The 13,412-nt window shown below is 51.3% G+C and overlaps 1 protein-coding gene across 1 annotated transcript in view; it reads right to left on the bottom strand.

Moving 5' to 3' along the window:
- LOC138287578 (sodium- and chloride-dependent GABA transporter 2-like) overlaps positions 1-13,412 on the bottom strand; it is a 633,422-nt gene that overhangs the window by 217,040 nt on the left and 402,970 nt on the right. Inside the window, exon 8 of the mRNA XM_069228136.1 lies at positions 11,434-11,558. Within this exon, the coding sequence (XP_069084237.1) occupies positions 11,434-11,558 (125 nt within the window). The remainder of the gene's footprint in view (positions 1-11,433; positions 11,559-13,412) is intronic.

Below are 13,412 nucleotides of genomic sequence, written 5' to 3'. Positions count from 1 at the left end.
TTGGAAAGAACCAGTTGCCAGGAAATGGAGCACAGATAGCACTTGCATAAGAGGGGGGATCCCAGTGGGGTGACGGATAGCAGATATCAGGTTAGGCTCCAGTTGGGCACACAGCTCAGTTATTGTGGCCCCGTCAAGTCTATAGGTGAGCATAATGTGCCTGTCCTCCATTGTTGCCAAGTACACCAGGGTTCTGTAGATGGGGGGATGTCTCCATCTCCTATTCATCCACAGTGTTTGCAATCTATGGGACAAAAGAGTGAGGAGCCGGTCATTATCTGTACATTGTAACCACTACAGTTCAATGCATGATGTGATTTTTTTAATTAATTAGTGGCGTATGTCCTGAATGTACAATTGTGAACCGTGACGCAGTTAGGATCCATGGCCTGCCCCCCCCCCCGAAATGGCATCCGCCTGTCCTATATGGAGGGACAGGTGGAAGTGAGGTAATTCAGCTGACGCTGTGTGCTGTTGCGGGGGGCGGTCAGGAACCGCTGTGCAACTCCTTATTGGTTGTAATTGGGCCCTATGAGGTACAGTGGCCAATGGTGATGTATGCCGGCGGTGACGGTATGCACCGCCGCGGACGTCACTGCCATTTTCTATCTGTTCACTCACTTGCTACCTGACCTTCAACAGGAGAGAACCTACACTGCATGTGCTGCTGTGACGTGTGTCTGGAACCTACCATGGCCCATGTGACTGTGGAAAGGGCCCCTGCCTTCACCTCATCAGAGTTGGAGAGACTGGTGGATGGGGTCCTACCCCAGTACGGACTGCTGTATGGGCCTCTAGACCAACAGGTGAGTACACCGTGAGCATGATGCATGGGGCATGAATGCATGGAGTACTGTGTCTGAAGGCCTTGTGTAGGGGGGACTTGGTGGATGGGCCCTGGGCAGCGTGCAGCATGTATGCTGGGGCATGTCTGTGCATAAGTTGATGGGAAGGGCTATGGTGGGCCATGAGTGTAACAGGCAGGACGATCTAACTAATACCTTTCCCTGTGTATATTTCCTCTGCAGGTCAGCACCCATCAAAATGAAGAGTATATGGTATGCCATCGCCAAGGACGTGGGGGACCCTGGGGTGGGAGGACCTGAGACGCTGGGCATGGAAGATGGAGGAGATCTAGCTGGGGGTGGCCTCCCAACGAGGAAGGGGTGCCCGTCGAACCCTGACCCCCCTGATGGCCGCATACTGGCGGTGGCCTATCTGGAGCTGGATTGGTGCTTGGGGGCTTTATTGCAGCAACAAGGGGGTGAGTACAGTGCCCAACATTACTACTTACGCCTGGTGGCGTGGTATCTGGGTGGGGGATGTGTGCCTGTGGGTGCCCCTAGGCCAGGCCTGACATTGCAACGTAGATCCCATGTTAGCCAGGGTTCTGATGTGAAATTACTCCAACCTAGCTAGTAGGCATCCACTACTGGGCAGGGGTGTGTGGGTCTCAGGTATGCTGCAGTTGGTGGTATGTGTCCCTCCCCATGCCCTGGTGACTAGCATTGTTGTTGGAAGTGCACTGCCTAGTGCGCAGGGCTATTCCCCGTGTGTGAGTGTGTTTTGTATGCCAGCTGTGGTGTTGGTGCTGCAATTGACCAAGTGTATCCTTTGCCCCCCCTTCTTGTTGTGTCACCCTGTCCTTATGTGCATTAGCATCATCTGGCGGAGGAGCAGAAGCACCAGTGAAGGAGGGAGCTGCATCTCACAGGACCCAGGAGGCAGAGTCCACCGACGATGAGGGCACCATTGGGACGGAGGGCGATGGGAGCACCACAGCAGAGACTGGAGGAGACAGTTCTGACACAGATACCTCCTCCGATGGAATCTCCCTGGTGGTAACGCGGACACCTCTGTGCCCACCCCAGCTACAGGTACAGCCAGCCCGTACCAGCACCGCCCTCCCAGCAGCCCCTCAGCGAATTTCCCGTGCCAACTCACCCAGGAGGGTAGGCATCTCCTCCACCCCAGGCACCTCAGGCCTGGCCCCAGTTAGCCCTGCTGCCCTGAGTAAGGAGGCTATTGACCTCCAGAGATCCATCTCTGTTGGGCAGGCAACCATTGTGAATGCCATCTAGGGGCTGGCAGCCCAAATGCAACAGTCCAATGCATTTCTGGAGGGCATTCACACTGGCTTGGCGGCCCAACAGAGATCAATCCAGGCTCTGGCCTCCTCTCTGATGGCAGCCATTGTCCATGTTTCCACTCTCCCCCCCCAACTTCCTCTTCCCAATCCCATTCCCCTCAACCCCAACCTATACCAAGCACACAGGCAGACGAGCATGCACACAGGACAACACACAACAGTGGCACAGGCAAACACAGGCACCACACATCTTCCCACAGGCACTCACACAAACACCATCCAGATGCAGACATACCAACATCCACTGCCTCCACTGAGTCCCCCTCCTCCTCGTCCTCCACCTCCCTCCCACTTGCGCCTACACTCACAACTGCATGCACTACATCCTCATCTACTATCTCCATCACCAGCACACCTATCAGAACATACACCTCACTGGCAGTCACCACCCCAACAGCCTTGCACACATCCCCTGTGTCCTCTCCCACTGTGTCTGTGCCCCCTTCTGCCAAAGTACACAAACGAAAGCACTCAGACACCCAACAGCCATCCACCTCACAACAGCATCCAGCCCATGCACCTGCACCCAAACACAGCAGACAGACACCTCCTACAACCACTTCCTTTTCTTCCACTCCAAAACCTTCTCTCTCTTCCCACCTCAATGTCCCTAAGAAGCTTTTCCTCCCCACCATTGACCTCTTCCCTCCCCCGCCCCCCGTCCTTCACGTCTGGCCAGGGTGACTAAAACCCGGGCAAGCACCTCAGCCACCCAGTCCACGGGCCCAGTAGTGTCCACAGCAACTCCTTGTGGGAAAGGATCCTGGGCACCAGGCAGCCACACTGAAAGGGTGCCTACCCCAACTGCTGCCAGGAAGGTCAAAGTGCCACCCCCAGCTGCTGCCAAGAGAACTAAAGAGCCACCCCAGCTGCTGCCAAGAGGACCAAGGAGCCAAGCCCAGCTGCTGCCAAGAGGAGCAAGGTGCCACCCCCAGCTGCTGCCAAGAGAACCAAAGATCCATCCCCAGCTGCTGCCAGGAAGGGCAAGGGGCCTACACCAGCAGGCAGAAAGGACAAGGGACCTGGTGCTGGGACTCAGTCGGAGCCAACACCACCAACCATGGTGGTGCAGCCATCTGAGGCTGCAGGGGATGGGCAGGAGCTTCCCCCCACCACCACCAGCTGCACCACCAGCACCACCACCAGCAGCAGCAGCACCAGTGGGCAGCCGTCTGAGGCTGCAAGGGGTGGGCCGGAGCTTCCCCCCACCACCAGCAGCAGCACCACCAGCTCCACCAGCACCCCCACAAGCATCAGCAGCACCAGTGGGCAGCCGTCTGAGGCTGCAGGGGATGGGCAGGAGCTTCCCCCTACCACCAGTAGCAGCACCACCAGCACCACCACCAGCAGCAGCAGCACCAGTGGACAGCCATCTGAGGCTGCAGGGGATGGGCAGGATCTTCCCCCCACCACCAGGGGCAACATCAGCATCAGCACCATTGAGCAGCCATCACCGCCGGTGGACAGTGTGTAGTCCTGCGTCCATGTGCTGTTGTGCGGCCTGCCCCTGCAAATCCTGTGGGTATGACACCCAGCTGAGATACTGTGACCTTGCACTCCCCAAGACCTGCATCACAGGGCACGATGCCCCCTCCAGAACCAGTGGAGAAGCCATCCACTCACCCCATCCTCCCTGGGATCAAGATCACAGGGCACAATGCCCCCTCCAGAACCAGTGGAGAAGCCATCCTCTCACCAATCCTCTCCGAGATGAAGATCACAGGGCACGATGCCCCTCCAGAACCAGTGGAGAAGCCATCCACTCACCCAATCCTCTCCAGGATGGCGATCACAGGACACGATGCCCCTTCCAGAACCAGTGGAGAAGCCATCCACTCACCCAATCCTCTCCAGGATGAAGATCACAGGGCACCGTGCCCCCTCCAGAACCAGTTGCGAAGACACCCACCTTAGAGACTGTGGCCTTGTCTCCCAGGACCAAGCACAGGGCATGTTGCCTACTCCAGAGCATGTGGAAAAGTCACCCACTTGAAAGACTGTGGCCTTGCACTCCCCAGGACCAATCACAGGGTATGTTGGTCCCTCCAGGACCAGTGGTGTTGTTCCATCTGCCGGCTGAGGTGCCCCCAATTCCCCATCTCCCTGAGGTGCCTGCCTATTTTCGAATGGTGCCCCTGCAGTGTTCTCTCTATGTTGTTGCTGGAGTCAAGTGGGGCCTTGGACTTTGTAATGTGGCCCTGTGGCCCACGTACATTGAGGACTGGGCAGTGTCCCTTGATTTGTAAATATGTATATACTTTTAGATTGGATGCAAGTATTACTACTTTATTTATCTTATTACACTCACTTTCATCTATTCGTGCTGTCCTTGCATTATTCCTGAGGAGTACGAGGTAAATATGTTATGTTACTGCATCTGCTTGTGTGTATGGTGTTGGGGTGGGGGTGTTGCGTGTTGGTGTGTGTCTCACTCTCTTTTTCCTCCCTCCCCTGTGTTCTAGGTGGCTGTTCTCACTGTGGTCATCTTCGCCGTCGTTGGTGCTCATGGTGGAGCAGGACGTAGAACAGCATTGGAAATATATGCAGTTCGGGCTCCATGGCGGCGTGGTTCTTCCCTGAGTCTCTACAGGCCAGTCGTTTCCCTTCTGAGGTCTGTTTCCGCCAGGCTTTTGATGTCATTGGTACCGCCCCAGAAAAGGTAGCGGATTGGTGTGTCTTAATACAGTGGGTGGAACATTGGCTTCTGCCTGGCTGTTGGCGGCTACCACCGTGGTGCCTGTTGATTCCGCCCTAGCTGTCGGTAAAGTAAAGTGGCTGTCTATTTGAGCTGTTTCCGTCATGGTTATAATTTGGAGGTATTTACCGCCAGCCTGTTGGCAGTATTATCACCGCTTTATCATCGACTGCCAAGGTTGTAATGAGGGCCTGAATCCCTAAAAAACTGAAATTAAGTAGGTACTGGTGGCTTAGCATTCTTCTTTCTATTGTAGAGGTGAGCCAAATTAAATCCATGAAAAGGTGCCTTCCGGAATGGTTTATCAACTTCGAGGCAGAACATGCTTCTGCACTGCATTATATTACTTATGGTTTAGCACATTGTCCTCTTGGACAGCAAATGATTCCTCCAGTATACTAAATAACTTTTACCCGCCTTCCAAAGGCTCAGTCTACATGACACATGAGGTCTGATTTGGATTTGTGCTCCACTCAAATGTAGCCTCTTATTACATGTCTGGAAATTCTTTAGCAGAGCTCCAAGAAAGCAAAATTATATTTCTTCTGCTGAAGCTTTCTTTTTCTCAGCCAACACATGCATAAATTGGAAGCCCTCGCCACCCATTGAGACATGGGTTGTAATTGTCATCTGAGATGTGAACTTTCAAAATTTCTCTGCACGTGGAATGATGAAGAGCTGAGCACCTCATTTGGATACAATTAAAGGAAACTTGCTATGACTTTAACAGCTTATCATGAACCCATTCTGATAGTTATCTCCTAGAGAAACGTATACCTATGTCACCATATTCTAGGAGTCTCCTATTTTATTCTGTAAATGTATGCCATGCTTTGTCTCAGGAAGCTCTTATCCATAGCAACCGCTGAGAGAAAACCCTGTCTGATTATCTCTGATCAATGCAAACTGCATTGATTTACATTTAAAGTATAATTTCCGGATGTTGGCCCTCATTACGAGTTTCGCGGTCAGTGGACCTCCACGGTGGGGTTGGCCGCAAGCATGGCGGCATAGACTGACATATTCAGAGTACTGGGAAGACACCTGCAGAACACAGTCAAGTTTCTGTCCGGACCGCCATTGTGGATGGACCAATGTTGCCGGCAGAAGGCCTCTTCAGGCCGGAGGTCAGACAGTTTCCACCCACCGTATTACGAGATTGCACACCACCAGGACTTCCGGGGCGGTCTAACCAGTGAGAAAGCCATGGTGGAAACGAACATAAAAGGAAGCACCCACCTTCTGGCACACTGGCATGTCTGAAGGTGCCATGGCACGCGAATTGCAAGTCTTTCCAATGTTCCTGCTGGCCATTGACATCCAAGACCAGCGACGCCGACATAGACACCATCCGTAGGTACCCCAGCCTAGCACACACTGGAGGGAAGGACATTAGTACACACACATGCACAAATGCACAGTCACCACACATACATGCGCAAGGAAAGGCAGGACAAGCTATGTAGTATCGACACCAACGGTGACGTTGTGGATAAATATAATATGAAATATAAAATACGGAAATAAAACAACTATTTAAAAAATGCCAGAAGGGCCAGTGCATTAATGTCCAAATATCCTGGGCACACTGGGCATATGAGGAGTGCCCAACTTGACTCCTGACAGCAATGTGCAGACCTCCACAGGGCAGGGGCATCAACGGGGCATGGAGGTACCTCAGGGATGAGGTGGTGGGGGGGATGATCAGGGATTGAAGGGGCGGTCCCTACTATTCTTTTTCAGCTTCCTCTCCTTACTGTCCTGCTTTCGGGGGGACGCCTTAGCCTTGCCCCTCTTTCCTTCCTTCTTTGGTAGGACGGTGGTGGAGGCCACAACAGCAGGGGACCCAGATGGAGTGCTACCTGGGCTGGAGGTGTGAGGGGCAGGTGTGTCTGTTGTGGCCCCACTGCAGACTGCTGTCTGCGAGGCATGGCTCTGCCCAGAGGAGGACAGGGAGGTCGAAAGCAGGGGTCTGGCAAGAGTAGCAGGGCATTTGGGAGGAACAGGGACTGGACTAGGGGACGGGAAGAGGAAAAACTCATGGAGGAATCATTTTTTACGGGTTGTGGGTAGGTCAAGGGTAAGGCGTTTGGGAGTGGAGGGAGAGGGCATGGTTGACAGATGTGTACGTGGATGAGGTTTGGGTGCTGGTGCGTGGGTGTATGATATGTGTGTGCTGGATGTTGGGTGGATGAATGTGGGCGTATAGGCGTACTGGGAGGAGGAGTGGAGGAGACACAGGGATATGGCAGGGGGGATATGTGAGTGAATGTTGGGATGGTGTGTGCAGGTATGGTGGATGTGTTGTATGTGGTTGTGTTGACTGTTGTGGTGTGTGCTGATGTGGAGTATGGGGTGCTTGCATGGAGGTCTGCTGTTGTGGTGACGGTGGCAGTGACAGCACATTGTGGCTGGACCTGAGACTGATGATGTGGTGTCTACATGTGTGAGTGGCGATGTGACTGTGAGGGGGGAGGAGGTGGGGGAGTCAGTGTAGGGAGTGGATGTTGTTGCATGTGCATCTGAATGGTGGGTGGGTGAATGGTGGTGGTGGCGTTTGTGGTGCATGTGATTGTCCTTGCACTCTGGGTCTGTTGGAGGGGATTCATGCTGGAATGAAAGTGTGCTTTGGATGGGAAATAGGAGAGGTACGTGGGAGTGGGAACAGGTATTTGGAAGAGGGACGGAAGAAAAAAGAACACTGGCTGCTGTCAATGAGGAGGCCAGAGCCTGAAACAATCTCTGAAGGGCAGGCAGGGCATCGTGAATGCCTTCCAGGAATGCATTTGACTGCTGCATCTGGGATGCCAGGTCCTGGATAGCATTCACAATGGTTGTCTGCCCAACAGAGATGGACCTCAGGAGGTCAATAGCTTCCTCATTGAGGGCAGCAGGGCTGACCTGGGCAGGGGCAGAGGTGCCTGGGGTGAAGGAGATGCCCACCCTCCTGGTTGAGCGGGCACGGGCAACTGGGTGGGGAGCTACAGAGAGGGCAGTGCTGGTAAGAAAGGTGGTGGACAAGGATGGTGCAGGCATAGGGCCCGAAGGTTCCACCACCACCAGGGAGTGACCATCGGAGGAAGAATCAGATGATGGTGTAGATGTTCCTGTCTCCCCGTGGTGCTCCACTTGCCCTCCGTCCCACTGGTTCCCTCGGCTCCTGGGTCCCGTGGGATGCAGCTTCCCCACTCACCAGTGCCCCTTCTCTTTTGCCAGACGATGCTGATGCACACAAAGACAGAGGACGACAGGAAGGGAGGGTAGTACAGTGAGAGACAGGGTGGGAGAAAGAGAGACAGGTAGCAATTGGTCAATGCCTGAACAATAGCCACACACAAGTTACTACAACATACTCTAATGCCATGTCATTACATGTCATGCCATCACTCACACATGCCACTCCAATAACAGCCCATGCGTGGCACCTCAGTCATGCACATGAGTTTCACTCATGCTGACACACATTCAATCCTGTCTATATGTTTGAGTAGGGCACATAGGACTTTCTTCAAGATGTGGTGGATCATGAGCTGTGACATTCTGGCAGCCCAGCCCACTGCAATTTGGAAGGACCCTGAGGCAAGGAAGTGGAGGACTGCCAACAGCTGTACTGTGGGTGTGATGGCATTGGAATGACGAATACCAGGCCGCAGATCCAGCTCCAACAGCCCCACAAGCTCCATGATGGTCTGATGGTTTAGCCAATAGCATTGGATGCCATGCCGCTCTTCAAGGGTGGCAAGATCACCCGGAGCCTGTAGACAGGAACAATGCTCACTATCATTCCTCCACCGTACCTAGGAATAGGAGGGAGTAGCAATAATTATGTGCATATAGGACTGTGTTTAGCACAGTGGAGCTGTGCACAGGTCACTCTGAAACATCCATGACGCACCTGGCAGGGTCCCCACTTGCTTGGTGATGGCACACCAAATCCCCTTTTTCTGGTGGGTGCTCACCTGCATGGATGACACGGAGAAAAGGAGACAGTCATGTAGCATGGCATCTTAGGGACTGCATTGGACACAACACATCTCCTGAACATACGCACATTTCAACATTCCAGTTGTCCTCACAGACCTCAGCCAGGTCCTTCCACAAGTCACTTATCATCATTCCAAGGCCCCCGTCCACATTTGTACCACTCACAGACTGTACCATCATAGTGGACTCACCTGCTGCTCTGGTGCCCCATACAACTGGGCATACAGGGGTAGGACACACTCCACAAGCTCCTCTAGTTCGTCCTGTGAGAAGGCTGGGGCCCTATCCCCTGCAGCACATTGCACCTTGGTTACCAATGGCAGAACACAGCAGGACACACAGTGGAGGTCTTCTCAGCACGAGCGCCAGCACATGAAATTGCAGTCACGGCCACCGCGTACATCACCGTCACCACCGGCGGTGATCGTCATTGGCTCATGTCTCCCATAGGCAACCATGTTAACCAATGAGGAGTTGCACGGCGGTTGCGACCGCCTACCGCCATGACGTCTTACACCGGTGGGATTAGCTCACTTCAATCTGTCCTATGCATGCAGGACAGGCGGCTGCCATTTTACTTCTACAGTGTGTATCGAGTGGGGTTTATGAGCACAGGTTTGGGGAGGAGGGGCTAGCTGAGGTGTTGTAGCCACACAGGAGGGTGAGTCTGGGGTGTCCAGGATGGGGCTGCTGCGGGTGGACAGGGCAGTCGCCCCAGATGGCCATAGCAATTCGTCATCCTCCAGACATCCACTGTGGCCTTCATTCTGGGGAGGGCTGTCTGACCCTGGCATCCTCTGCTGAGTGGCAGTAGCAGGGTTAGCTGTGGATGGAAAGGGTGAGAGTTAGTACATGGATATTTTGTTGTAGTGTCAGGGTGTGCTGCCGGCAGTGGGTGGATTAGTTGCCTAGGGATGGCAATGACATTTGCACCAATGCAGACACTACATGGTATTGTCATATCATATGTAGTTATGGATTTGCTGTTTGACATTTCTGTAATTGCCATAGGTAGTGAGGAGGTGTTGGCTAGCAGTGGGGACGGGTTGTGGGATGATTGTCCATGCAGGTGCTCCATTGTAAGGTGTGAGTGTGACTCAGATCCGGAGTGCATAGTGATGGATTGTGGGAGTAGTAGTTGAGGAGATAGTGAAGGTTTAGCATGCATTGTGCAGGGTGGGTGTGTGGATATTGGGAGAGGGGTGGTGTGGCAAGCAGAGTAGAAAGGTCGAGTGATAGTGGGGGGTGCATTCTTGTGGTGTGTGATATTATGGGGAGTGGTGGGTGCTTGGAAGGCATGCAGGACTGGAGTGGTTAGTGCTCGGGGGTGTTGCTTCCTTACCAGAGTCAATCCCTCTGATGATTCCCGTCAGGCCCTCAAGATGCATGATGTCGAAGTCCTTCTCCTCCCAGGATTTCAAATTAAGGGGAGGAGGTGGGGTTACACCGCCAGTCTTGTTGAGGGCGATGTTGTGCCTGGAGGCCATGGAATGGACCTTCCCTCTGAGGTCGTTCCACCTCTTTCTGATGCCCTCCCTTGTGCGTGGGTAGCTGCCGTTCACTATGTTGATGATCCTCTGCCATAGCTCTGTTTTCCTGGCCATAGATGTCTGCTGGACTTGTGCTCCCATCAGTTGTGGCTCTACTCTGATGATCTCATCCACAACGACTCACACCTCATTGTCCGTGAAGCGTGGGTGCTTGTGGCATGACATGTTGTGGGGTTGCATGCACCGTGTGAAATCAATGCTCAATGTGCAGTGGTTCATGGGTTGTGTGTCTCCGGGCTTGGTAGTACTCGCAAGGGTTTGAAAGTGTGATCGGGTGTGTATTATGGTGCAGTGAACAGGTGTGTGTAGTGTGTGCATGTGTTTCAGATGTGAGGTATTCTACCTGTTCAATCTGGTGTAGCCTTATATTGGTGGTGATTTTCTAGCCCACCGCGGTGCACACCGCCAATGGTTTCATGCCGTGCATGTTCCGCTGTGCTGAAATGTAACTCCTAATATGGCGGCTGGAATGGTGTCGCCGTGGCGGGCCTGGTGGGCAGACAGTCGCTTTTCCGCCATCAGTGGCACTGGCAGTGTTGGATTTCTGGCTGTGTTTCGTCGACTTGGTGATTGTGACTCGTAATATGGCGGACACTGTACCGCCAACACTGGCAGGATGGTGGTGGGATTTTCCATGGCAGTCTTGCCAGAAGACCACCAAACTTGTAATGAGGGCCATTGTCATTAAAATTGTGATGGTTATGATGGTAAAAAATTGGGCATAGATTCCCCACTGATTGATATAAAACAATAATATTTGTACCTGAAGGCACCTGTTTAATTCTGTGAGCTTCTTTAAAACCACACCATGACTCTTGATTATAATGTGCAAAAATGTTACATTTTACACTGTTAAAGTTATTACAGACTGGCCACCTTGCTACAAGTGCTGAAAATTAAAATTAATACAAAAGGATCAATTCCTAAATAAAGTAAGAAAATTATACTCAGACTTCAGCTCTCCCAATATATATACATACCCACATGCACACACATTTCCTTCTTCCCTACCAAGTAAGAAATCCCCCGCTTATTGGGGTGATCCTTTCACTCACCTGACTCTGCCACTTCGGAAATGGGCACACCCTGTTCTTGTGCCATAAATCCTAAAACAGAAAATATGGCAAAACCTGCTACAAAACTGGTGCCACTGTTCAGGAAACAGAGAGCAAATGAATCACTGTGAAAGAGAAAATAGGAAGAGTCAGAAACTACAAATGGATACTGGGTTTGCAAATTAGAATGAGAGAGACATTAGAGAAATGAAGACCAAGAAAATGACATCTGTATTTTTCCCAGTAAAACTATGATTTGGAAGTTAATGGGGAAACAAGGCTGATGCAATGATTTTTAAAGATTAAGACAAAACTTCATTATATCCCCCTCACAAGAGGCGGTGGCGTCTTTTTGCTGAACTTTCACTCCAACTCTGCCAAGTTGTCCCAGTCACCTTAGAAGCTAGGTAACTACAGACACTGCAGACACAAGTGCTCTCTGACTGAGGAGAGAGAGGAGTGGAGGACATGAGATGTGTTTTTTTTCTGGTGGCAGATATTCTCAAGCAGCAGGTATTCAGAAAGATTTTAAGGAATTAAAGAAAAAAGCTGATCTTTATAATGTACACCAGGATGAGAAAGAAAGGAAATGAGAGATGTTTTGTCAATTGACGTCTGTCAGGAGTTTGAGATCATTTCCATAAGGAATTAGGTATATTATAGTATCACCATTTGAAATGTACGACATTCATATTTTTGATAACAAAATGTGGTGAAAGTAGTCGTTTTGGCCCATGGCTACCTTGATAACGGTGTGGTGTCATGCAAAACTGCACATAGGTTGGCCAAGAGCATGACCACTAGAATTATACAACAATGAGCGCCAGCTTATGAAGCATTTGAATACTTTATGTGGCAAGAAAAGGCAAATTATGTGTCATGATGGGTAAGTTATACATCACCTTCACTTATATTATGGGGTAAGTTATACATTACCTGCACTTATATTATGGGGTAGGTTTTATGTGAAGGGAAGAGTTAGGGTTAGGTTCACAGTAAGAGTTAGTCTAAAAGCTAGAGCTAGTTTCAGTGATAGGTTTAGGCTCAGGTCATAGGTTCAGGGCAAGGGTTAGGTTCAGGACTAAGACTGACAGTTAGAATACTGTTCTGAAAAATATTAGCTAACAAATATTGTGTCCCAACTATTGTTTATAAAAATCTATTTCCATTGGGATGACAATTCTAATAGGTTAACCTATTTGTAGACATTATTTAGAACATGATATTTATGTAATGGGCAACGTCCTTAACAACAAGTTGCGAACAACATGAACATTTCGCACACAAGTTTAAACACAATTGCCAGAACAACACGTGGCTTTTTCTGTGCCTTAACCACGCATGTGCCAAATTACACATATACGTGGTTAAGGCACAGAAAAAGCCAGAGTGGATCGGGAGAGGACGCAGTGAGATAAGTGGGGATGGGGCAGGGTTGGTGGGTAGTTTTTAGCAGTGGGAGTGGATTTAGGGCTTAGGATGGGTGGGAAGTTTAGTTTTTAGGGGAGGGGTGGTTGGTCAGGAATGGATTTTTAGGGCTCAGGGCAGGTGGGGGGATCGGGATAATTTATTTGTGGGGGTGGGGTAGGGGTGGGTGTCAGTATACTATTTTTTTAGGGCTTAGGGTGGGTGGGGGGTTGGGGTAGTTTACTTATTGGGGGAAGGTTTTAGGGCTCAGGGCAGGCGGGTGTGTTGGTGTAGTTTAGTTTTTAGGGGCGGGGTGGGGTTGTCGGGTAGGTTTTTTTAGGGCTCATTTGGGGTAGTTTAGTTTTTATGGGCGGGTAGGGGGTCAGGATAGTTTTTTTTGAGGGCTCATGTTGGACAACATGGCCTGGTGTCGGGGTAGTTTAGTTTTATGGGGCACAGGTGGGGTGGTTGGGATAGTTTTTTTGAGGGGTTAGGACGGTCGGGGTAGTTTAGCTATTAGGAGTGGAGGTAGTTTTGGGCCTCAGGGCGGGTTATATGACAAAACCGCACAT

This window comes from Pleurodeles waltl, chromosome 4_1 (genome assembly GCF_031143425.1).
Source record: "Pleurodeles waltl isolate 20211129_DDA chromosome 4_1, aPleWal1.hap1.20221129, whole genome shotgun sequence".
NCBI lineage: Eukaryota > Metazoa > Chordata > Amphibia > Caudata > Salamandridae > Pleurodeles > Pleurodeles waltl.
This window is presented reverse-complemented; position numbering and strand designations above follow the sequence as displayed.